General features: G+C 36.3%; 1 protein-coding gene across 1 annotated transcript in view; it reads right to left on the minus strand.

The window, feature by feature from the left end:
- Positions 1-958: 958 nt before the first annotated feature.
- The window catches only part of TBC1D19 (TBC1 domain family member 19), a 35,912-nt gene continuing 9,490 nt past the window's right edge, over positions 959-27,380 (minus strand). Inside the window, exons 4-21 of the mRNA XM_088539932.1 lie at positions 26,856-26,931; positions 23,040-23,114; positions 22,036-22,099; positions 21,143-21,189; positions 18,927-19,037; positions 17,917-17,989; positions 17,261-17,299; positions 15,192-15,304; positions 11,617-11,691; positions 11,144-11,206; positions 8,532-8,616; positions 7,954-7,998; positions 6,684-6,716; positions 4,752-4,861; positions 3,640-3,731; positions 2,790-2,905; positions 1,932-2,002; positions 959-1,072 (exon numbers count right to left, since the gene is read on the minus strand). Coding sequence (XP_088396058.1) covers positions 998-1,072; positions 1,932-2,002; positions 2,790-2,905; positions 3,640-3,731; positions 4,752-4,861; positions 6,684-6,716; positions 7,954-7,998; positions 8,532-8,616; positions 11,144-11,206; positions 11,617-11,691; positions 15,192-15,304; positions 17,261-17,299; positions 17,917-17,989; positions 18,927-19,037; positions 21,143-21,189; positions 22,036-22,099; positions 23,040-23,114; positions 26,856-26,931 — 1,363 coding nt within the window. The 3' untranslated portion in view covers positions 959-997. The remainder of the gene's footprint in view (positions 1,073-1,931; positions 2,003-2,789; positions 2,906-3,639; positions 3,732-4,751; positions 4,862-6,683; positions 6,717-7,953; positions 7,999-8,531; positions 8,617-11,143; positions 11,207-11,616; positions 11,692-15,191; positions 15,305-17,260; positions 17,300-17,916; positions 17,990-18,926; positions 19,038-21,142; positions 21,190-22,035; positions 22,100-23,039; positions 23,115-26,855; positions 26,932-27,380) is intronic.

The following is a 27,380-nucleotide window of genomic DNA, read 5'->3' on the forward strand; positions in this document are numbered from 1 at the left end:
GAATCAAAGAGGCTGAAGACGTCACCAAGCAGCACGATGGCCACAGAAGAGGAGCCAGAAGAGGAGCCTGACGGGGTGAAAATCCGTCACTCGCCGACACGAGTTTGGATTCCGAACCCAAGCGCGAGGGTTTCCATCCCAGAGCTGGGAAGGGGCAGGGGCAGAGCGCGGAGCGCGGCCGGCGGCGCGCGCCGCGGAGAGTTTGGCTCACGCGAGCGCCGCTCCCGAGCGCTGGCGGGAGCCGTGCCCGGCGCCGCGCCAGGAGCTGCCCCAGGGAGGGCACCCGCGAGCGCCGCGCGCCCGCCCGCGCATCGATGCGAGCAACGGCCGCTCCGGGACACTCAGAAAATTTCATGCTAAACACGAGCACTCTAGATTACATTATTGCATGTAATTGCATTTATTACGTGATTATGCAACAAGAATAAATAGAAGTAACTGATAGGAGAAGGCACATGGGGAAACTTCAGAGAGGAGAATAAGATTGAGACAGGGGAATGGGGGTATTTTTCTATCCTTTCCTTAAGAAATGAGAAAAAAAATCTTGTTAATTAAGGTGTTATTACTTTCTCATTTTACTCAACTTGAGATGATATCATCTACAATGTAAGCTTGCAAAAGTAATTTAATGGGAGAGTTTTTACAAATTTGACATTAACAGACACTCAAACATGAAACGCTCAGATCAAAAGTTACGTTACCTTTATTTAATTCAGTATTACATGCAGTCAGACACTGATTCACATTGCTCATTCACGCAGGAAACGGTTCTTCTTGTACAAGTAACACCCACTGCTCTCACGGTGAAATTCAGAAGCATGCGGAGCACAAACTGGTGTGCAAAGTTACTGCTTTGAGCTACAAAATTGCATTCAGGTCATGATCTCTAAACGAGTACTATACACACAGCGTCGCCCTGGCTTTGTGCAGCCACCGCACAGCTGAACACCGGCTTCCAGAGAGACTGGAGGTGCCCAATGAGTAGGGTGGAAGTGGATCAGGTGACAGTCGCAAACAGGAAGATTTGAAGCAGCGGCATAACCTTCAGGGTCGAAAGGTCAGCGAGCACAGCCTGAGGGAAAAACCAAAAAGCCTTGTTAAACCTGACATTTGAATCAAATTTCTTCAAAACAGCTAAAGTACGAAAAATATTCAAATGCAGCCTACAACACGAACAATAATTAGGCTCTTTGGATCTGTCTGGATACAAATTGTGCTGTTTTGTGCTAGCATGAAGAAGTTTCTCTTGTCTTATTTTGTATTTTCAAGTTTCTAAGAGGAATATATATCTAGGTATATAAACCAAGCAACTTTATTGTAGCCTTTAGACTTTCTTCAAATATACATGGCATCATGCATGTGTAAGAGGTCTAGCATTTCAACTTGCTTCTAAATATAATTGGGAATTAAGAATCCTTATCCTGTGGCTTGGCTAGTACTTGTGAAGTAGGTCCAATGCACTGACTCAAATAGTCTAGCTCTTCTGATGAAAGCATGCTTTAGGGGTTAAAAAAAAAAAATTCATCACAAGCCTTCAATGTTTGAAGAAATATATATCATCGTATTTTGAAAAAAATATATATTTCAACAAATTACTAGATATAAACCAAAATTATCTTCATCTTAATCAATTTATTCTCTTCACCTCACAGCAAAATTTTAGGTACAATACAGATAAAAGTATTCCTGTAAAATCTTTATAATACCAAAAAAAAAAAAAAAAAAAGTACTGGCAAGAAAGGCACAAATCGCCCCACCATTTTCAAAACGATATACCCCACAAACATTAAGCATTACACATTGAAGCACCTTGAAAAAAAAAAATGTACAAAGTGCCTTGGCAGCACTGAGCTTCTGTAAGCAACATAACCCTTTACACCCATACACCCCGGAGAAGCCGTGCTCTCCCCGCGGGTTTGAGCTGCGCTCACCTCGGCCGCGGCCAGCGACGTCACCTCCATGAGGTTCACGGCGCGGAAGGCGAACACGGCGGCCGCCAGCACTGCAAGAAGCGCCACAGTCAGAGCCCGCGCGCCGGGACGCGCGGCCGCGCGCAGGTGCTGCCGCAACGGCCACGCCACCCCTCACCGCGAGTGTCTGGAGCTTGAGGATTAATATTGAATGGATGTCAGTGGTTGAGTTTCTTTGGCTGCCCTTTAGGAAAGGCAGGAACAACAGTGGATCCCTCTTGAAAAGTCTGAGTGAAAATGTTTGTCTTGCCTAGTATTTAATGACCTTCTAATCATTACTGATGACTTTTTAGTCATTATCATTGCAGTTTTTAATGTGTTTTTAGTGATTATCTTTTAGCTAATCACTAAAGGTGATTACTAATCACTAAAGGGCAAGGTGATTTGAAATGCCTTTATTTTGAGCCTTTATTTTGCAGTTATATAAGTAGCATTTTAATAGTATTTCAGTTATGAACAGTATAAAACACGAAATGAGAATGTCATTTATTTTATACTATCTAATGCCACAAAGTGTGCACATTGGGAGAACATCCTATATTCTGATCAGAGAGTGCTTAGCATTTTTGGAGTGCTATTGCCGCAAACAGTAACAACAAAGAACAAATATTATTAAAAATTACTTCATATATTTTGTTAGAGATGCAGTATACATGCAGTCTAGATGCAGTTTTATTTATCTAACATTTATTTATCTATCTCTGCTATCTGTTTTCAACATCCAAAGTCCAACTAAATTTTCTCCTTTTCACAAAATATATTTTAAGCTGCCTTATATCCATCTGGATTTAACATCTTTTGTAAAAGCAATTTCATTACCAGCAAGAATTTCTAGCGAGTTGTATCCTAGGATCCTGTCCCACAATAGCAGGAGCTGGTCTGTAGCTAAATAACCCGAAAATGCTCGAACCATCCACTTAAATGAAATTCGTAGCCTGCAAACAAGTGATAAATAATAATCGTTATATTTCTCTCCCTCAACATGATTACACAGATACTTTAGAACATTCTATTAAGTGAAAATCTTTTACTATATTTTTGCATTGCTCCCCCAGTGGGAATAGCCATCTTCTCTTGCTGTTCTCCATCTCCTTTGATAAAGCTCTAGTTGCATAAACTGATTTTGAGCAAACAATCACACTGGAGGGATTATTACCAGCCCAAACGTTTCACGCATTTCTGCTTTCATGCTCTTTCTATGAAAATCAATTATTATTCAGTAAAAATTTCCGATTCTGTTACACGCCATGCCATGGCACTGAGGGCCATCAACGCACTACAGAGAATGACACTCTTGCTCTCTCCTTCCTCTATACCAGACCTTCTGCTGAAAACAGTGTAAAAAAGGAAGAGAGAAGAGTTTTCTGTCTCTTAGGAGGTAAGCAACGTTTTTTTGGACAAGGTCCATCAGATCTGACACGGATTACTGAAATTTAGCCAAAGAGTATAGCACAAACACAAAGAACAACTCTCCTTCCCCATGCAACCGGCACGCAGCACGTCTCTGCAGGTTAGACACAGGACGTCAACTGACTTTCAAGGAAAAAATGGCACATCAATGTTTGCACTTCTGAAAAAAATATCACGTTTTAAATTAAAATGCTACAAAGGGGCATTTGCAGCAGAGTTAAGGTGCAACTTGAGTAGCAAGGCAGCAGCAGGTACTTACGGCTGAGCCCCAATTTCTCGAAGGTGATAGAACAGCTGGGGCAGATGGGTTTGTAGAAGAGTCTCAAACAGCAAACATAAGGACACAATGCCCTAATAAAACACGACCATATCCTCAATACAAATACTATTAAGACTGTAAAATCTCAGAAAACAGTATGCACACGACATTCATGTATTCTTAATTGAAGCAATAAAATTATCAATGATGTAATATACAGGCAAGGCGGATAGGGCCCGGAGCAACTCTAAATGCATCTTCAGCCACCAGGGCCTTGATCCTACAATGACACATGTGTGTCAGCAACATCCTCGGTTGTGATGGTCCCTTTCAGCCCTAAATTACTCATGGGATTTGTCTGAGTACCTAGTGGCTTATTACAATATACTTAATTGCAATATGACTTGAAATATATCCACTCTAAGGAAGCACATCAGTTGCCCTGCATATAAGCTAAAAAACTGAGCACGTGAGAAATAATTTGTATCCGACAACTAAAGACAAACAGCAACAGGTATAACTACCTGTTAAAAAACAAGTTAAAATTAAAAAAAAATCATATATATACATATATATATATATATATATATATATAAATTACCAAGAAAATGATTCCTGTCTGATCTGCTTCCCTGCCACTAATGACTCAAAGCATGTGCACACAAAGACACATGAGTTAAAGAAAGAGGAATTAATCTGAGATTACTGAAACTACACAGCAGATTACAGCCCCAGAGCACTTAAGTGTGTCCTTACATGTCACTGATTAAAATAGCATTAAGTATGCACTTAAGTGATGTCTTGAATTGAGAAGTGTATTACACAAAAGACACTCGAAACAGAACAAAACAAAACAAAAATCCTCATAAAATCAAAATTGCATTATTTTAAAGTCCACAATATTCTATAGGCAAAGAAAGACCAACACTGAGGTAGAAAGCTAAACTATCCAAACTGAAGTTACTTAATATTCTCTCTAAGGTCGTTTGAAATATTATATTTAAAACCACGTATTTCAGTCATATAGAAAAGGAAAACCACATCTCTATGTATTATCATTCCACAGCAAACAGAGTATCAAGTGAGTGGGTTTTAATTCTCCAAGAACTTACAGAGGGATGAGAAGAGATGGAATGGAGCCTGAAGAAGAAGCGCACATACATCTCACGGAACATCTGATACAGCTTGGAAGGTTCGTGGTACAGAAAACAAAGTGGAGCCACTGCGAGGATTAAAGAATTCAATTGACTCAACACTGTACATTACTGAAAGAGTTCAATGCTTAAGTGAAGTAGGAGGAAAAAAAAGCAATTTGTAGCGGCACGATCAGCAAAATAACTAACCAAGTATTTAGAAAGAGATGATTTATATCAGCTTCTGTCATTTAAAGTTAAACAAAGAGAACGACACATTCTAGGCAATAACTTGATGCATTTAAAGAAATGAAGCCAACTCGAGCCGGCTGCCTATGGCACTGGCCTCCTCAGCCTAAGGGACCAGTTCTGAGGACAGTGTCACTGGGCAATGGCAAGTTGAGTAATGCAAGTTTGGGATTCAACCCTCTCCAACCTGGTTCCCCATTTGTAGGACACAAATAATTGTAATTTTGTTTGAAAGTACGTGTTGTGAAAATTGAAATACATTAAAAAACTGCTTTGGGATGCCACAATGACATCACATGAGTGTGACTGATTGACAGAGAACTTTTTATTTGTTCTAAGATCTGAAAAACACAAGCGTTTTGTAGGTTACAACTTAGAAGGCTTTCAATATAGCTGACAATATGCAGGTGTGAAAAAGTGAAGAGTGTTGCTAGTGTTTATGTATAAGGAATGCAAGTGGAGGTGGAGGAGCCAGCAGGGTGTGCATGTGCAGAAGGGCCAAGGGGCTGTGGGAAGAGGCCTGCAAGGCATCTTGAGAAGCCACGTGTTTGCAGGCAAACGTGACGAGGAGGGTCCCGTCGGGCCCGGGTACCTCCTCCCCTGGCAGCACAGGCTGGAGGCCACGAGCTGCCCTGCCTGGTCCCTGGCACCGTACGGCAGCGTGGGGGGCACCGGAGCTTCCCTCCCGGCTTCCCAGCCTCCCTGCCCCTCTCACCAGGACAGCCCGTGCCCTGATGGGGAGGAAGGGAAAGGAAGGTGGGAAGAAGCTCATGTCCAGCTGGGAGCTGCTGCTCCAAAAGGCAGGGTAAAATCCAAACATTCTGTAAAGCACTTGTTGAAAGTGAAGCTCCAGTCACACACGAAAAGTGAAGGACTCTTGGTCTCCTTCCTTCCAAACACTTAAGGAAGAGCTTGCAATCAAGCTGATCATCACTTCAAAGACTCAGATTCCCTAAAGGGTTCAAATTTGGATTTCATATTTAAATGACTCCTGACCTTTCAAGGATCAAACAGGAGCGTGTGATCATTAAACTTTATTATTAGTGAACCATAGCATTTTAAATACCATCCTGAAATCCCACTGCCCTGTGACACCACAAATATTTTCAATAAAATGGAAAGCTGTAAGAAATGTGTTTGCATTCACCAAGTTTGCACTCAGCAGTGATAAGGCAGCTAGAAGTGGTGTATTTTCTGCTCTGTTCCTAGAAATCCTGTCATTGCTTAAGCTTCCACCTTTGCAGTGGCACAGCAACCACTATCATCTGCGATTCCCTTGGCACCTACTCCAGTGAGGTGGATAGAGCAACAAGCCTTTCACAGACTTCACGTGCACATAGTGCCTTTCACAGCCAGCCTGAAGGCACAGGACAGGAGCTGGCACTGCGGACTCCCTCTATGCAGGTACCTCAAAATGCAGCGGGCCTGGAGCCCCTTGCTCAGCTCTTAACTCCCAGAGAAGGACCTCCTTCACGATGGCAAGTGATAATATAAACAGAAACAGGCTGGAATTTTTAAAAAGTCATCTACAGCAATCTTAATAGAAAAAGAAAGCACACAAAAGTTTAAAAGTTGCAAAAAGTATATATAGTTTTAAACTGAAACATGGTAAAAAGAAATCCTGAGTTATTACTTTGAAGTTTATATTTAAGTCACACTTACCATACATGGAAAAGCCATGGAAAGGAATTACACCTATTAAAAAGAAAGAACAAAATCGCTTTGTTTTTTCTCTCATATTTCTATTTAACCATGCAAAATGTATGTTTTTCGCCAAATTTCTAAATTGCATTCTGCACACCACAGGTATAAAACATTTCCTGTGTTACTGCACCTGCGGTCTCAGGTCTTGATCTTGCAAATATTTAAGTACAGGACTCGTATCGCGTACTTCAACACGACTGTGTTTGAGCACATGCTGCAGTTCCTACAAGAGCCCAGCACAGCTCCACACAGCCCTGTAAGCCTTGCTGAAACCAGAACCTCGTTGCAGATAAAGGGTAAGCGGAAAATACCATGCGCTGACAAGAAGGGTGCAGGAAAAAAAGGAGGCCGCGACCTCTAGTAATTCACGGAGTACTCAGATAAAACATTTAGAGGACTTGGCAGCTGGACCACGGCAGTTCTCTCCTTTTTCAAAGGATCTGAGTTCCCATTCATTAATTTTCATGCAGGATGGACCAGAGGGAGCTGTTCTGGCAAAAGGTCACGGGGAAAATGCTTCATCATTACAAAGCTGCAAGGAGAAAGTGCAAGGAGCTGGGGAGCGAGCGCATGTGTGTGGCTGACCCTGCTAGAAAGGGAACACCCAGGAGACAAGGTCACAGATACTGATTTAAGATTTTGCTCTTTTCAAGAGCAAAAAGCTTGAACTTTCAGTGCCATGCAAGAGCAGGGGAAGGATTGAGTACACAGAGGCGGCCAAGGTCAAAATAAAAACACAAAATAATTTTAGCAACTGAAGTAGCAGCAAGGTAAACGGCATTAACTTAAAATTAAATACACTTAGTTATGTTAGAATCCAAAAATGAATGCAAATGTCAAAAGGAAAAGAGAAGCAGTTTGCAAAACACTGAAAAGCAGGGGGTCAGACGGTTTCAACACGTATCGTTCAGCTCCTTTAAGTGATGATATACGAGCAGAATAGAAGCTGCTGCACCAGAAGTTGTTTCTCCTCTCCTTCCCACACGCCCAGACAAACTCCATATGTAGCTATTAACACTAGGCTGAATGTGGTTTTGGAGCAGCAAAAACAACCTAAATCAAAAGCCCAGTTTACTACCTTAAATTAACAAATTTGGTAGAAAAACAGTGAAACATAATCTGTAAGAGGAAAAAAAGTCAGTGTGTGTATGTGGGGGAAAAAGAACAAAAAAAAATATCCTGCATCTCTCCAATCTACCACTAGAGGAGGCAATAGTGTAATTCTTACCACTTGGTGGATAAAAAACAGCATATTCTTCTATTCCAAGTTTTCCTGTGAATCATCAAACCACAATTAAAATAGAATCAAACTGTTTAATGGTGTGAAGATATACATTAAAAATATAAAATTTGTTTTGAGTGTCAATATAAAAATTATACCTAGTGACATTCTTGACATTTATTGTTGTCTAAAAGCATGCAGGCGATGCAAAAAGACAGATATAAAATTAAAAGGCAGCCTCAGTATGGGAGGCTGATGATCCATGATGTTCTCCATTGCTGTCAGTATTATGCTGTATTGTCAATATTCTATTTTTGATTTATTTGGAAAACAAGCAAACAAAAAAACGGATAAACAAAAAATAAAATAGAGACAGAAAACTACAGAAAAAGAACATCATGATAGCCTGGCCTTCATGCAATCTGTGAGGATAGTCTGTGCACATGGCAACTGAATAAACCACTTTGTTACTCCTGTTATTTTGTGTAGCCTACCACGTCATGAACATAAAGGAAATTCATATACCAGTTATAGCAGCCAGCAGTGGAAATCCATACATTCCTTTTTAGAAGAAGCCCCTTTACCTCGTATGTATGATTTAGGCGGCGTGGCGCTGCTGTAGGCGAAGTGCTCCAGCACAGAGGTGTCTCGGGAAAAGCAGAGCAACACCTGCAGAAAAGGGCACACAAACAGCAGCTGACATAGTGGATTAATGAAACGGTGCTGAGCACAGACACAAGCACCTGGCTTGACTGGCACCTATTAGATGTGAACAGCTCCGGAACTTGATTGATTCCTCCCACTTCAAATTTCTGAGCTGGCTGCTACTATTTTATCTTCACGTTCATTTGTTGTCAGTATAATGTCCATGTTCTCCAACCCTCCTCTCTACCTCTGTGTGTGAATTTACATGCAGCTGCTATTCGGACTGTTCATTTGCCTATTCATTCCCTAAGGCTGATGGAAATCCTGGTAGATGAATAAACAAATGAAGAATGTATATTCTAGTAATTATGCAGACCTAAAAGCTGGCCCTTAAATTCTCACGCATTCCCAGAGGCTTTACAAAGTGCTTGCACTACACCAAGTTCTTTCAAAAATGACAGATCAGAACGTTCATCCTGCAATCATAAGTTCTGAAATGCATTTTGTGTTTTGCAACAATTTGGTGTGCTGTAATATATATTTGTATTTGTTTACTTCTATAAAGCAACAATCTTGTATTCACAGCAATTCCATATAAAATTAAGTATTAAAAGCATTCTTATAAAAACAAAAATAATGTAATCTTACATACAGCTGTATTACAGTATATATATGATGGTAATAATTAGTTTCATACTCTGAACACTCTAATGTTTTCACCCAATGAAAGACTGTGCCACCAGGAGCGCACACAAGAGGGCACAAACAACACAGTAAGAAGACACGCTGTTGCCTCTGCACAACTCGCTCTTCTGCAAATTTTAGTACAGGGTTTTCAACTATACCCAAGGTGTAAATTGTTGAAGGGCTTTAAACGTTGTTTCACTACATATTTTCTTGTTAATAAAATGAAAAATATCCTTCAAATAATTATTGCAAACATAGCTCAGATGTCTGCATTTGTCAAGGAAACATGAGAGAAAAATTGTGATATGTGAACACCGCTCGTTAATTTTTTGGAATATTTTGAGACATTTTCCTTTTTTAAAGGAAATCTTAAAACTACTTCTTAGATACAAACATATTTTTAAAAATAAATAGATTCTTATCTTGAACAGTTTAAGGTAAATATTTTTTTATGCAAGACGATCATTTTCACAGCTGCCAAAATATAACTGACAAGAACAATACACAGGCAAACATAATACTCTGCATCTCTTACCTCAGTTAACATATACTAATTTAAAAAGGGCATAAATTATTTTCTCTCAAAGGGGAAAGAATGTAACTGTAATACAAGATCCCCTTTCTAAAAAATACTGCATCCAGTACTGGTGTCTGGAAGGCTTTAAATTAAGACTAGGTATCTCTGTAAGAAGCAGACTACAGCTCAAACATAAATTATGACTCTGTGTAAAAACCATTGGGTGAGGCTCTTCGTATGCATTCGTTATGCAGGATGTAACATGAAAGTATCTGCACTGACCTTATATGAACTCTTCCTTTTATTTGCAAAAAGGATAATGCTAAAGAAAATGATATAACCCCCTTTTTAAGTATACAAATGTTTGGCAAACTATTGGATAACTGGAAAAATCAAAAAGAAAAATAAGGCACACAAGGAATGATACTAAGGAGGGGAAAAAAGAAAAAAAGAAAAAAAGAAAGCTTCTTCCCTTCATCCCCCGCAAATAAATGTTGTTTTTTGTTTTTTGCTTAGTTTATCCTCTAGATTACTGGCAAGAGAGTTTCACAAAAAACTCTAAAAGAAACAAACAACCCCAAAAATACCCTAGTCTGGTTAGGTGTGAATAACGAAATTGAAAGCACTGTGAAAATGTTAAGTTTGCTGCATGACATTATGTTGACACTGCAATCAGCTACACATTAGGACATTCATAAATGTAATCTCCTTCTATTTAATGGCATCTAATGGGCAGCAAACAAGATAATTCTGTACAAATCAGCTTGTTTGCCTGTTGCCAGCAGCAGCTTTAGAATGCAGAGAATGCTGGAAGTAACCATACACATCATTAGCATAATCAGAATCAATGCTTTCAATTTAAATATATGCCATAAAATACCCTTCACTTTATTGTAGTAGACACTGTCAAGCAGTATTCCTATTTTTAATCTGGAATGCGAATATGTTTGTCAAGTCTTACTTTCATTCTATATCACAGCTTCTGTCAGTATTTTACTGCTGTAAAACTGAAAGAGGAAGAATACAGCTGGATTCATGTTTTCTGGCTCACTACACTGAAAAGACGCAGCACAGGAACCTTCAAAGGAGGAGTTCTAGAAGCCCACCTTGCTTCATGTCTCTAAAGGTATTTTATTAACTTACAGTATTTATGTTCAGAAGGAAAAAAGGCATAGGTAATGCAGCAAACATAGATGCACCTCTCAAGAGTTCCACTCTATTCATGTGTCCACGCATGAAGCACAAAGGTGGTCCTCACTCTAAAGATTGTGTTATCCCAGAGAAATATACTTCCTAGCTTTTCTAAGGAAAAGTTTCCCAAGGAAAAATTTATAGCCGACTACATACCTGATATAAATAATCCTCAAATACAAAATAATAGTCATCATTGCTTGCTGTTAGCTTGACATCCTGAAATTAAAAATAAAGAGGTATAGCTGAAGTAGTTTGAAGCTGAAAGACATCTCTTCAGACTCTCATAGAAGAGAAAACCTTTGGCCCCTAATGTCTTCTTCCTTCCACAGGAGGATATTCCTTCTAAAGAATCGTTTCCTTACTGCTCCGCAGTTCAGTTCAAACAAATGTCTTGCACTGGAGCTAGGGTCCAACCCTACAGAAAAGGGTCTTCGGAGGATTTTGCACAAGGACTGAATTTACAATAGTGAATTCACACTAATTATTCCTATAGTGCTTAGAACCCAAGAACTTAACATTTTCTTTGTTAAATATATACATACACCCATATACACATACACACACAAAGACACACATTGTTGTGATGCATACATAATCACTTAATCACTGTTTAATGAATTACTTACTTTATAAATCAGGCTGTCCACTAAAAGGTTGTGCTGAATCACATTTGATTTAAGCTGTTCATAATACAAGATATCCTAAAATGAAAAATACTGTTATTTTCAGTGCAAGAAAAAAAAAAGTTAAATTTACAATTGAGTTATTAGTTTTCCCCAGTTATTTAAACTGAGGAAGCAAACTGCTAATAAAAGTCAAGAAAAATTACAAATAGACATTCAGCTGAAAAGCCTATTGCATAACTGACGTAGCACCACATCACTGTTTATTCAAGCTTAATTTGTAAGGAACAAGTAGGTATTTCAGTCTTAACAGAATGACATACCCTTCTGTTTATTCATATTTTAGAAAATTAATGATTGAAGTAACTAATTCAGACAAACTATTTGAATTTGAATCTTTCAGTCTTTTAGTTTCTCTGACCCAGAATCTTTCCAATGTTCTTTTTTTTTTTTAAAAAAAAAAAAAAAAAACCTTTCTGCTTTTACATACTTCTTCAGGAACAGGTTTTGTCGCAACTTCCAGCATTAGTGAAGTGCTGTCAGAATTTACCATCTAATCTAGTAGGAATCTCTAGATAGTTTAAACTTGTAAAACACCAAAGTGATAAAAATATCAAAGATCACACGAAAGACAGAGATAAGTCAGACAGCTTTTTAAAACTTCAACTATTTTGAATGTCTACAGAACATGCACTAGGCTGAATCAGTGGGAAAAGAAGAGAAACAAACACTTCTCTGCTTTTATTACATCCCTTTCTTCTTAGGAAGGGCTTGCAAGGGAAAAAAAAAAATGTCACGCTGTCATCCCACAATCCCTAAATCCCCAAATAGCTCTCTGCTATTGTGCCAACAAATGAATACTACAGTTCCAAATTGTTTTAGATGGATTTGGGATGATTTATAAACTAAACCAGCAATCCGAAAGGTCCTTCCCACTTCATGGAACTATTTTGACTTCAGTGGGTCTCTACAAACACCACAAAACAGCTTGTGTATTACAGGATTTAAATAATATTTGCTGCTGATTTCTCTTCAGAAGAGGTAAGTCTGTAGGAAGGATTTAAAGAGCAAATGGAAGGAAGATGAAATTTGGAGAGTGCATTATAATGGGAGAGAACAAAAAAAAAAAAAAAAAAAGTAGGGCGAGGTTAGGAGACATTCCAACTGTTCTTTGCTCCATTCCAGGACTGAAGTGTGGTAATTACTATGTTTACAAATCTATTAGAATTAATACACTTTTAGACTGTTAATTTGAAATGAGGACAAATATCATACTGTTTATGTATAGACAGCCACCACGGGATTTTTTTTTTCATTTTTCTGAGCGAAAAAAATAAAGGTCACATACACAACACACCATATGTACACAGTCAAGATCTGTGAAGCTCAATTCATTTGCGATCCTATCTCAATCTGAGCTCTTACAACGCTACATATATGCAAAAACACTGTGCACTTAAATTGCTCATATTTAATCAGACCTGAAAGCCAATACCATGGTTATTTTCAATTTTCTACTATGAGATCTAACCCTTAGTTTTTTAATCTGCAACTCAGCAGAAGGCCAGGCAGGTTTGCAGGCTTTGGTGACTTTGCACAATACAGCGTTTTCATTCTTATCTTAAAAATGGTGGTGTGAGGAATTACTGAATTTTATCGAGAAGCCAACTGTGTTGCAGACAGCTTTCCAGGTGCTACTTTTAAAGACCAGTTGGTTTCAGAACCAGGGATGTTTATGAAGAGAGAAGACAACTGCCTAGATATGGTTTTAGTCCACAGAATATTGGAAGCTGGGCTAGGTTTCATGAGAAAGACATTAGACAGCATACTGATCATCCTGTTGCTGCTAAGTAAGCTAAGGTCATCAATAACAATCCCAGCTAATTTGTCTTCTTTTAATTAGAAGGCAAGATGATGGCAACGATATTAATAATTGCTTCATAACAACAAAATGGATTAAAATATTCTTTACTTTTACAAAATTTACCCCAGCTGTGACAGAACACAAATGAGGCATCAGAAATCCCCGCAACTAATGGCACAACAAGAAAAGGGACAAAACTGGGACGTTCTCCTTTCTAAATGACTCCCCATCCATGCTGCAAATTCTCTTCTCCCATGCTGCCTTGACACCAGCTTCTTCTTCAAAACAGTTTTAAATGGTATTAAATAGAGCAACTACCAGTCTCTTCTAAAGTGAGAAAGGGATTCTAGTACCCAATAGTTTCCTATTCTTATCCCTTTACTTTTCATTCTCTTGAAACTCTTTTGAATACTTGTGAGAGGCTGTGAGGAAGCGAGGGAAGAAAGGGATACGAAGGGAAGCAGAAATATTTTGCTAGACAGAGTAAAACACACTCTCAATTAATAGGCAGAAATAAGTTTTCTTAAAATACTCCTATTTGAAGACATAATTTAGCTACACAAGCACAGTTTAATACATCATTGGTCCAGTGTTTTGTACTTAACATTAACCTTCCTGAATTAGCAATTCAGTTACATTTTACATAAGGTACGAGCTTATACAGATTTTCCTGTTACAGTCATTAAAGTCATTATTTTAAAAAGCAAGTAAAACCTAATCATTTATACAGTCCATTGAACTTGCAAACCAGAACAGTTTGATATGGGATGAATTGCTACTACTTTATTCACACTTTAGAACAGACTTCAGTGATGTGATAAGACAGGACTGTGAGTTTACTCGAAGTATGGAGAACAGATTTCTACAAAAGAAAAACAACAAACAAAAGCTTCCTAAAGGATGCCCCACCACAGTGACACTATGAATTTAGAGACGAATTTCAGGCAATCCTTTTAAAGGCAGCACACTGAACCATGACTGGAACGCTATTAACTTACTTTATTAAAATATTTATTAGCTTCATATACCTTAATTCAACTATGTTATTAATTTGAATGTAAAGAATTAGGTTGATTGCAATTATATATAAATCATGGTTCAGTCTAACCAGTGAACAGCAACCTCCACAGAAGAAAAATAGAAAACTGATGAAAGGAAATAAAATGGAAGAGCTTTCAGCAAAAGAGTGTGGGCCAGAATGACACATGCATTCAAAACATTTTGCGATATTTTTGTTTGTCTGTTTTAGCAAGGAGCTTAATAGGAAGCTATTAAATAGGAAGCTCAATATAAATCTATTTTTAAGATATGTATATGCATATGATGACAGGCTGGAATTGGCAGGAAAGTAACAGCAAGTCTTGTTACAAAAAAAGCAAGGTTAAGACAGCTTCTATTCTCTTCACAGGTCTTTTATCTTGTCCCTTCTGAAAAAGTCAGCACCATAAGGGAAAATAGCAGGAACTAGTTGGCTGGTTAAAGCAAGTGAGTAGCTTTGCTCTGCTCGTATGTCGTTTGTGTATCTGTTTAAAAATTCGTGAAGTGCCTAAACGCTTCAGCATAGCATTGAGATTTTTTGTACATGTAAATGTGTGTGTTTTTCTTGTAAAATGCCTATCAATTTCTGTGATGACTTAGTAGAGTATTTCTGTTTTGGAAAAAGAGCAGTAGAAAAGATGTGTTGGTATGTTTGTGCTTTCACTTAGCTCCTTACCTCTGGCTGGTTGGAAATGTTCAGAATGAGAGCCCACAGATCAGCCCGGAGCGCGGTTGGACACCCCTGACGAACATACTGCTGAGCCGCAGCACTATCTTGCTCTGCTAAAACTGCAAGAAATGAAGCACCTAATGAGGTAATTTAATACTACCAAAGTCCATCAAACTATCAAGTTATTTAATTCTTAATTTTATACTCTTTTTAAAACATTCTGCAAATTCAGATATCCTTCGCAGCCTCTGCCAAATCTGCACCAGAAGAACCACTACTCTGTTCTAAACTAGGAAAAAAAAAAGCTCTGCAGCCAGCATTTCCATATGATTATCTACTAGAAGAGCATAAAAAAATAGAAGAACTAAATATGGTATTATTAACAAATAACCCATTTCACTGGAATTTGATCCACTCCTTTTATTTTGTTTTTCCAAACCCAGATTAGTTTATAGTTTTATGTGCAAACAATGCTTTGGCTAGACTGAGTTAGGCAGCGCTTGTTACACTGAGATAATTCAAACACTTATTTAACAAATAAAGCATATACATGCAGGCATCAAGAAAGCAAGAGAGAAAGATTAGTGGTTTGACTCTTTGGCGGATACCTGAAGTGCAGTTTAGCCCTACATACCTGTAAGGTGACAGTTCAGGAACAGGGCATACAACCTGGTTTACCCTGCTGTAGGCATTAGCTAATGGGAAAACATCTAGAAAGGTCTGGAGGCCACAATGTAATTCCAAAGTAGCTCCCACTCAGTCACAGAAACGCTTAGTAGGCACTTTTTATAGACAGGGAGCAAAGAGAACAGTACAGCCACTAAATAGTCCTGTGTTTCGTAACTATGACTAGCTTCTGCTGGTACTGCCTATAAGTGCATTTTGTTTTTTCCTGGAGCGGTCTCCCATTTTCAGAAGGAGATTGCCACTTTTCTTTAATGTCTCCCCCATTTTTACATGAACTATCTAAACATCTTGACCCATCACTGTGGGCAAGAATTTTCCTTTTTGGAGAGTACCGTCATGTTTTCCCATCCATGGTGTACATACTCTGGAGGGCAAAGATTTTCTTTCCCCCCAGACATAAAGCTAATGCTTTATTGCTGGTAGGTTTGCCTAGATGAGTCATTGCAGGCAATTTTTAGTCTCCTCTGTTATAATGGCCTCCTCTTGAATTCAATTACGTGCATATCCTAGATTATTTCATTCCTTGCTTAAATGTATAGTTATAAGGCAAGCATCTTTAGGTATGCTAGTCCAGGAAAAGCGTTGTCATTGATGTGAGATCAACTGTATCCTCATACTTGGATCAGGATGATCCAGAAGATGAGGGAAGGAAGAGCCACCACAGAAACAAGAAAGAAACGCTGTCTTGTTAACACAACAACATAAGGGATGGAAGACTTTGAGGAAGCTATTAAACCTTTTTCTTTCTCGATGGTGATGATTTAGCAGGAATCGCAAGAGACAGTGAGGAACAAATATTGATGGCTTTCAAACATACTTTCCACTATGAGCAAACTTGGGCTAATGAATGCTTATTTCTTTTTCCTTTCATGGATAATTTCTCAACCTACAGGAAAAACAGGAATTTGTTTAGAAAAAAAAGTTGTTTACAGAGACAAATCCATGAATTTTCCATGGTTGCTAAGTATTGCAACATTTATCAAGCTCTGCATTTGCACATAATCATTAAAAAGAATCTGTTCTGATGCACAGGTGTAAAACCCATCACACTAATGAGAACTGTATGTGCAGAGAGGGGAGTGCAGTCTCTTTGCATTTTAAAATGAAATTCAGTAGTGGCATAGGTTAAATTCTCATCAAAAAGTTGTGTGTCTATGCTTCCTATTTTGTTTTTAGTCAATCATCTGTGGAACTATTTATCTGTGCCTACTGGTAGATGGCAAATGCTTCCTTGTCTGTCTTGAATAAATTACAGTGACATTATTCACTATGTTTCCTGCTAGTCAGTATATATGATTGAAATACAAAAGCTACAGGTAATTGAGATATAAAATTACTAAAGGTATTCCTGCTTTCTCGATTTACCACAGACGAAAACAGATCCATACCTTTTTGCCCAACACGTACATGCTCATTTTCAAAGAATTCTAGAAAATAAATAGAAATTAAATGCAAAAATTAAATAAGAAAAGATATATTTGGTATTTTTACTGTGTCACAATGCTCTGCCTATATTTTCTTACACCAGTGTTCCATTAGCAATTTTTATACTTTTTAAGACCTGTTTCTACAGGAATAATGGCTAGGTACGAGAAAAAACAACAGCAGTTATACATTATATAAAAGAGAATGAGTATTAGCATGTGTATTCTTTTTTTTTAAAGACAGTTATTAATAAGATGTTGGATATATGCTGATCTGTGGCAGCAGTGCCATACTGTTGATTTAACATATTTTGATATTTTATGCACTTCTGGGCACAGTCAATTTTGTCCTCCAGATTTGATGCTGAAATATATAAAAACCTGAAATAAGCATAATTTCAACTTAACTTGATAATTTTTAATCTTCAAATCCAACTCTTCATGTTTGCTAAATTATCTAGAATCAGCTATATTTTATCAAGACAATCACTGTTGTCACAGCTACAGAACAAGTATTTATGGTTAATTATGGAAAAAAAATACACAAATTACTTGATAACTGCACAGTATTCTACTCATTAGTGTTCTATTCAAACAAGTGAAGAACAGCGTTAGCTAACCAGGAGGCACTTGTGTTGAATCATCAATACCCAGCTGTCCAATATTTAAGCCTAGCTCGCTGAAGTCTTCTTTCTGAAAAGAAAGAAAATAATAAAAAGCCACTTTTTTATATAATTCTTTAAGACACTAGAGATTTATTCTGAGAGAGTTAATGTAAATATTTTTAAACCAAATATAGTTACTTTTAATGTATATATGGGAAATTTGAATTTAGGTATTTAGAAAGCGAAAAAGAACATTACACCAATCCTTATCCTAGTTTCAGTTATAGGTCTCAAATTTCAAGTCAATTAGGGACTACACCTGGTGGAAATAAATTGATAAATAAAAGATCAGGTCACACCTCTTATATTTTCTGCTGCTTTCCAGCCCAAATACAAGTTGTCCCATTAACATAAAGCCCTCCAGAACTTTTATCACTTCAAGCTCTCCTATTCTCCATTGTTAATACTGGTACTCAAACATTTCCTCTCATTTACAGCCTAACAGTGAAGGATTTTAGAATACTTTTAGGGAAAACAAAAACCAATTGTCAATTTATTCATTTTGTGCAATGTATAACAAAACAGTAGAATTAATTAACATAAAGTATAACTGAAAGTAAGAGCTCTGTATGATTAAAAATATTTTATATATAGAAATTAGCATTTCACAGAGATAAATATTGACAGTTGTTTCACAGAAAAAAATAAAGTGAAGAAAATGTGCAGATGTGATTTTTTTTTTCAGAAATTGACAGTGATCTGTGTAGCATAACACAAAAACTTCCCTTCTGGCGGATAATTTACTGGTTATGTTTAAAAAAGATATTTACAATAAAAAAAGTTCTTTTTTTCCCCTCTGTCTTTTAACTGCTGACCCCCTATATGTTCATATTGATTTTGATTTCTAAAAGGAGAAACTCAGCTCCATATTAATATACTTTACTAAACTACTCTGTTTAGTATCCTATTAATTAGGCAGGTAAAACAATTCTTTTAGAACAGTCTTGTAAGAAAGAATTACTTACCAATTCTGGAATATCTTTAACTTTTAGAGGAACCTGAATTAGTCCCAGATGATTCCTGAAACTTGGCTGTTCTCCATTTTCATAATTTGGGTTTCGAAGATTCATCAGTACCTTCAAAACAGTAGCTCTGTCATTCTTTGCACATATTCAAAAATTTACATTTATAACCACTCTTAACATCATCTGTATCACAAACTCTGTGTTAGGCATAACACCATCTCCTGCAACCATCGTACACAGGCCCACATCCTATGTCAACATTTTCAAAGCAAAAATAGAGCCAGATTTTCAGGAAGCAGATACATTCTACTTTGAAAAGCAAGTCCACATTAGGACATTTGAAAGCACATATAATTTTTGATATATGGGATTCAGTCCTGTCTGCAGTGAAATGGCTTTACTAAAATAAGCTTCTGAATACCAAGAGTATACTTCTGATAGCTACAAATTCTAGTATATTCTTTTTTCCTTTTTCTGAAAATCTTCTGAAAAAAAACTGAAATCTCTGAAAGATTTTTTATCCATTTTCTTACACTGGCAATCCTCTGTAGCACTAAGTCAAACTACTATGTAATTTGCTACAAAAATAATTTCTTACCAAATTGCCCCAGAACACCTTCTTTCATTTAAGGAAAAAATGAACAAATAAATAAAACCCAAAATTAAGAATAAAATTTAAGAGAAAATGAACCAGAGCTTTCAGACACATAACTCATATATATAAAAGAATTTACTCTCTCTTACATATTGTTATTCTATGGTTATACATTTTGACTTTACAAAATCAAGCTGACAAGGATCTTTCTAATATTAGCCTCCATTCCTTATGAGATTCTTTTACAACCTCCTATCTCTACAATTCTCAGTCTTATAAGTATTCTAATACGATATAAATTCACCATCAAACTTGTATTTTAAAAGATTAATGTAAGAAATGGCAAACTCTGGAAAGAAAGGAGTATAATAAGAATGCAACTTTGAGGGTCACAGAGCAAGACTAAAATGAAGATGAATTTGCTTGTAGACAAATATACAATTTGGCTATTAGCATAATGATGGAAAAGAGAGTAGATTAAAATTCTCAGATATTATGATAACTAAATAGGACTAACATTCACAATTTATAACCATGAAATAATATATCCTTAAAAGAAGACAGAAATACAATAAATCCCCTCTACGTTACATCAGTCATTCCACTAAACTTGTGGGGGACCACATCTAAAAATTAAAATACATTAATTGCAATTGTTGATTCAGTATTAGGCTTCTAAAGATTATTTTGTATATTAGGAGACTATCTTAGCTCTATAATTCTATACTGTCATTATGTTCCAGACAGATCTGCTTCCTGTATAACTAAAACAGATACATTTTTTAAAATTGTATTTTCAATTTCATTTTAATTCAAATTAACTCCTACAGTTCAAAACATCATCATTAAATTTACTGTAATCAGTAATGATTATTGTCCAACAAATTCTAGATATAACTGGTAAATCAACTTATATTTTAAGACATTTTGAGCTTACACCATAAAAATGACAAGTAACACTGTCATTTCCGACTCCAAAGACTCAGCAACCATGTAACTTTATTTTCCAACAGTTGTGACCACAGACAAAAGTCTCCAAATTCCACTTGCTTGTTTCACTCTTAGTTTGGAACAATCTAAAACTTCTATTGAAAACAGATTTGCTGTCAAGCACCAATATATCAGCTTTACATATTACCATTTATCAGCTTAACATACTGCATTTTAAAATGAATTATGAATAAGTTAGAGAATTGCTTTCAGGCAGAAAAAAAAAGTGAGCTCCAAACTGAACATTCATTAGAGAAAGAGAATATGTACAGTACAGTACCTATTACTGTACTGTAAATATGTACAGTTTAAAACTGCAGTTAAAAAAAAGTCAATTAATAGCTTTTTGTTCATGAATAAACCCGAGAGTCCTAAGAGGAACCCTGCTAAATTTCACTTGCTATAAAGCACAAAAAAAGAAGACGACACAACAGACATGTATTAATCGAGCTTTCTATGATATCATTCCCTGTGCAAGGATCTCTGTCATATCACTCTGGCTTTCTTAGACCAATAGTGATTTGCACTGCTAACCAATCTACCTAAAACTTACCAATTACTCCTTCCACTTCACCTAAATGGCTATAATGGATCAACTCAATGGCTGGCTCACTGTTTCATGAATACTTACCTCGAGAAAATCTTTAGGTGCATAAACAGGCCGGAAGAGAGTTAGATCTGAAATGAGATTTCAACAATGTTAAAACTAAAATAGATGAAAACCAGGCAACTTTACTGTATCTGTGAGAGCATTTATTATTAATCTCAATAATATATTACTGCAAAGATTAAAATAGCATCATTGCAGATATCACAAATACATCCAGCAGGCATTCTCCAAGGTTATGTTACTGCTGGTCAGCACCTCAGTTCCCTATAATATATGTATTTAACCAGAGAAAGTGTGATATTCAAAAGACTTCTTTTTAACAGGGTGTATTGCTTGCTGGATTAAATGGACTACAGTCAAATAAAAATAGGGAATACTCATAGACAATTCATGAAAAGTATTAGACTTATCTCTTAGTCTATTTCTAAGTCTTATTCTTACCGAATGGGATAGAAATTATTACCTTTGCAAAATCATTTCTCTTGAAAAACTTGGACATTAACCAACTGTGGTTACTCTGCTCTCCCAAAGGATAATATGACTATTCCGTGTGTTATTTCTATCTTTTGTTAACAAAATTACTGAGCAAAACTATCTATAGTGATGAACATTTTTTTTCAGTTACTCTGATTTCATAAAAATAGGAGCTCTGTACCAGTTGCATAAATCACTGAAGCACTGGAACGATGAGAATCAGACCTTAATTTCCCAGGGAAGATTCAGTTAGAAAAATGTCTTGAAAATAAAGTAACAATGAAGCAGATATTTACTAATACACAGTCGAGCATTACAAACTAGAAAAAAATAACAGTTTTTCAGCAAAGGGATTATGTTCATTCTTATTGATATCTAAGATGTATTTGTTGATATTGTTTTTCTGTGTATAAGATGCACACAAGTTTAGTTAACCTCACCTGGCTCATCAGTTCCCATTTCATTCCATTTATTAAGCAGCTCTTTCTGTTCACTTGCAGGCCTCTGAAAGGCACAAGAAAGCTCTTCTATGTTAACTGAACAAGTAAAAACATGTTGTTTCAGACACACAAATGAACACAAGCATTTTTAAAAGAGATTGCACTAGCAATGCAAACTTATTTTGCTTACAAATTATCCCTGGTCTGAAGGCATATTATCTCTAACCAAATAAGGGATAGAGTTCAAGGAGGGAAAAAAAGCCACTAAATAGTTTTACATGTTTACTAATGAAATTTTAGGCTATTTACTAGTCAGGTTCATATTAATGAAGCTTTAGTGCCTAATCCCTATAGCTGCTGGATTTTGTCACTAGATTCACCTCTTGTGGCACAGTCATAAAAAGCAAACACATGATAAGAAACCCCAAAACTCCATATAATAATTCATGCTACCTATCATGCTGCCTATTATAGACATACAACAACAGAAATATAAATAACAAAACATTATGTGATTCTGGGATCTTTATAATTAAACAATCTCTAAATGAATAAAGAAACCAATGTGAAAGGAACGCTAAAATACTCTGTGATGATGTACCAATATTCTTCTCTCCTAAAACGCCAGTTCAGCTTTCGCCTTCTCCAGCAAAGTACATCTATATTATGTACAGACTATGCAGCTAAAAGTTATGTAGCCTGCACAGAAAAATGCTCTAGAAGAAGCGATGAACGTAGCAAGTAATGAAGAGAGCAACCTGCTCTCCAATCTCCTGCTCCCTGGAGAGCACAATTACTGCAAGAGAAGAGGAAGATCAACCAAGCCACTCCAGCTTCTCCTGAGTTCAATGTATGCATACACTGTCACTGTCTCAGAAAAATATTCTGTACTAAAATGATTTGGATAACAATCTTGCAGCTCTTGATAACCATGTGCAAAATGAACAAACAAACTTAATTTCCAAAAATGTCATTTTGGCAAGAGAAAGCTATTAATACATTACCTTCTGTGCTAATGGGATACTGAGTTCTGTGCACATGCTATTTAGACTTTTTAGAATTCGCTTCTCCCAACTTCCCTGAAATATTAAAAAAAATATATATATATATAAGCAGTTTTTCAGAGTCATCCTGTAAGAATGTCAATGACTGACATCACCAAAAAGATTAACAAAATGCTTACATGGGTGTTAAAATGTACTTAATAATAAAATGTGATATTTCTCTATACCACACACAAGAACTAGAACAATACAGTTGCAGAGCTGTTCATGTGCCAGATCTCCAAAAAGCACCCATTTTACAATCACTGTCTAATGCTCAAGTTCCCTTGTATGTCAATATCCAGCTTTTTTTTTTTTTAAGAGAAAAGAAGCACTTTTTTTGAAGAACATATAAGTAATAAGATGGTAATGAACTACAGAGATAAGCAATAAGATGGGCAATGACTTTAGAGAATATCTCCTCCATTATAAGTCCTCCTGCTGAGAAGATATGCTGGATGGTATTGATTTTCAAATTTTTTGAGAGTCAGGAAGTATGTAATGTCCAAAATAGCATTCAGAAGATAGTTCTCTCATCCAAGAGAAAAATAGAAGTAGGAAATACCTTAACAGCAAGAGAGAAGCCTAAAGAACTAGGTTCTTGAGACTACTGCATTACACTTCACACATTCCATACAGTGCCTGATCTACGGATAATTCCTCTGAAGTTAATACAAACTGGTATTACTCAATTTACCAAAAAATTTGCTCCTATGATTACAGCAACACTGATGAGATTTATATTTAATTTTCTCTGGATGATGAGTCAAGCCCCAACCAGATGAATGCAAAGACTCCAGTTAACTTCATTTAACTCTGTTCTATTTATTACTTGCAATTCGCTCTAGCCACAAATTCTGCAATATTGAGCTGTTGTCTAACCACATGTTCTTAAAGCTCTGTCTGAAAGAGACTGCTGTTTAACAGACAAGAAGCAAATGAAGAGAAGGGCAAATGTTCAAATAGAATGGGAGAAGGAGAGAGAGAGAGAGAGAGAGAGAGGGGAGAGCTACAGAGGGAGCACAGAGAAGGAGGGCAGGAGCTCAGCAAGACTGAGGCCTCCTGTCTCACTCGAGTGAGAGGCTCACGCTCCTCGGCGACACTGCCAGAGCAGGGATTAACCTGGGTACTGTGTTGCTGTTTATAGCAAAGCTCTCCTACATCTCCAAAGGCTTTTGCAGTGAAGTCAACGAGTGAAACAGTTAGAGGCTTGCATTTTTTTTTCACCTCATAAAAATACAGATAAGGAGAAAGTGTCAATATTGAAGTATAATGGATTGTGGAAGCGTTCCAATTCACACCAAGCTCTGCTGGGAGTGTAAAACAAATTCACAAAGTTCACATTTTTTAATTCCGGAACCCAACACTAATATTTCTGTCTTTATTAAAAAGTTTTAAGTAACAATTCTGCAGTTTTACAAAGTGGAGAGAGTTAAACTGTGCATCAAAAGTTGTAACCAGGCTGAAGAGATGGTAACTCACAAAATACCAGAGATGTAAAACAATCTGATGCTTGAAAGAGAAGTCCTAAATATTACAGCCAACAGGGAAAAGAGGTGTAGCATTTTTCTGCCTAGAAAAGGTCTAACACATCGTAGACTGAAGTCACTGTACCCACCAATTTACCTCAGCCCAAGAAAAGATCTCAAGAACACAATTAGAAAATACACTGTATGTTACATTAATATTCAAGAATATGCCGATACAAATGGCAGTATTTTTTCTAAACTGAACAATAACACAATTACATGAATAATTTACATCACTATTATTCATTTTCATTAACATTCCACCTATGGACCTCCTTTTCTTTTCCTGAAGAGAATACAGTATGCAAATCCAGCCTTAACTATGAGAATTTTAATATCTACACTTGAAAAATACAGGGTTTAATTATGGCTCATTCAAAATAATTCCAATAACTGATAAATATAGTTAGCTGGTTTTCAGACAATACAACCCTGCTTTCTGGAATTCAGAACATGAGCAAAATTAATTAAAATAGAAAATGATAAAGAAAATGTCCTAGTTAGTCCTTAACAATGGAAATAGCATCTTACACAGTGTCTGTATATAATAAAAATACATGCATTGTATATGGAAAACAGAAAAACTTTTTTTTTTTTTTAACCAGGACAAATTTTGTTGACACTATCAAAATATTCTTTTCTAACTGTGATGTTTTGATGTTAAAAGACAAACAAGCTTTAAAAAAAACTACTTACAAACAAAGGAAAAGCAATCTTCTACTGATAAAACATGGATTTCTGATACCTAAACTAGTGAGTTTCCACTTTTAGTTCACTACCAAAACTATTAGCAAACTGTGTATTTTTATTTTAGCTGTTTGCAAATGCTTTAAACAAACAAATCAAACAAAAAAAAAGATAACACTTTGTAAGCATTTTTTTTAAACTGTTTATTGTTCCTTATTCAAAAATTGTAGAAAAATAAAACATAATTGTGGCTAAACTGGCTTATTTAATCTGCTTTCTTATGTGCTCACTACCTATAGTGACAAACTTGGCTTGAAAACAAAAAGCTGACAGTTTTAGGAAAGTGCAATACTAATTCCACATTTATGGATGTTAACTATTTTGCAGCTATCACCATTATCAACAATTCCTTATGAAAAGGACTAGTATTTCTTTATTAAACAGTTGTATTTTGCGAAAGGATTTGAAAGAGGAAATGGATACCTAAGAGCCTAAGAAAATGGACTAAGCAACTTTGAAACACTTTAAGACAAGGCTTTTTCTATCCCTCTCTAATGCACTGGAAAACTTGCCTTTTCTACACTAAAATATCAGACACAGTAAATACTGCATACACTTTTATAAAATAATAACCACTGAAACTGGATGAGAGAAACAAATCTACAGACACCTCTGTTTTCACAGTAGTAAACTGACATGACTGATTATTTGGGGACAGTAAATTGAGGCATTATGTTGCATATAACGGAAGAAAAACTGCTTAATACAATCTTTATCTTCCAAATGCTAAAGATTTAAAGCACAGGACAGCAAGATAAGACCTACTAGAATAAGCAACAATACAACTGAAAAAGTAACACAATTTGTTGAATAACTTTTAAAAGAATATCTCAATATACTTCAAAGCACGACTGACAAACTCAATTTTATTCTTACCTCAGATATTCTGAGGAGAATGCTGATGCATATCCTTGAAGCATTTTTCAAATGGCATTTATTGACAAAACAATAAATCCAACGAAGTAAAAATACTTTTTCCTGACATCAAAATCCTCTTTTAATCTTTTCTAGTCTCTTCTTTTCCCTCTTAAAGTCCTTAAGCTCCTTAACTCTAGATTTTCCTATCCTTTCCCATTTTTAATATTACATATATCTCTGCTTTCCAAATATTCCTCTCTCTGTGCAGCCCGTTGTCCTTCATTGTCAAACTGCCCGTATCACTTCAAAATAAATTTTCATAACCACAAGTGAAATGACCTATGCCTAGAAGTTTTCCTCTTCCCAACGGAAACGAATTCTGTTCCTGGACACATTTCACACTGTCTTTATTCTGCTATATTTACCTACTTACCACCATATCTTACTATAATCATTTTTCTCCCATGGCTGTAAAATTATTTCGACACTTTAAAATATACATGCACAAAATTTCAGTTATTTATATTAGCCTTGATGCATATACAACCACAAAAATTATAATTCTGTTATTTTCCTAATCTCAAAAATCATAGCAGTCTAACCAAAAATCTGATAAAGAAAATTAAAAATGATAACAACCAACCTGTGCTTTCCTCATATAAGCTAATGGCTCTTTCATGTGCTCAGGAGGTGCTGCAGGATGACAGGGTGAAGGAAACCTTAAAGAAAGTTGAGTATATTTTAAATGTTCATCTTTTTATTTTGTTTACTTAATGCCTTATTTGCAAATCTAAAATAATTTCTTTCATTAGGTTACTATAAAAGAACCTTGTGGACAATAATCAAAGCTAAAAATAATAAAATATGCATAATGTTTGAAAGCATTTTTCCCCTCATCCTTTACTATGAGCATACATGTTTGAAGATACAAAAATATGTGAGCCTATTAATAACATTTTTACAAGAGTTGAGTATGCACCCCTACATTATGCCAAAAAACAAAAGATGGAACAAGAATGTTTTTTTAAGACTAAATTGCACCCTATTGCTGCAAACTTCTTTCCACATAGTTATTCACAAACTTTTAATCAAACCTAATTTTAACCACCTTGCAAATACATTTCCCAAAAGCCAAAGGGCTCTGAGCTCTGGATCATATCCTCCAAGA

Source organism: Tinamus guttatus, unplaced genomic scaffold (assembly GCF_059628265.1).
Source record: "Tinamus guttatus ecotype Peru unplaced genomic scaffold, ASM5962826v1 Tinamus_guttatus_pri_ptg000052l, whole genome shotgun sequence".
NCBI lineage: Eukaryota > Metazoa > Chordata > Aves > Tinamiformes > Tinamidae > Tinamus > Tinamus guttatus.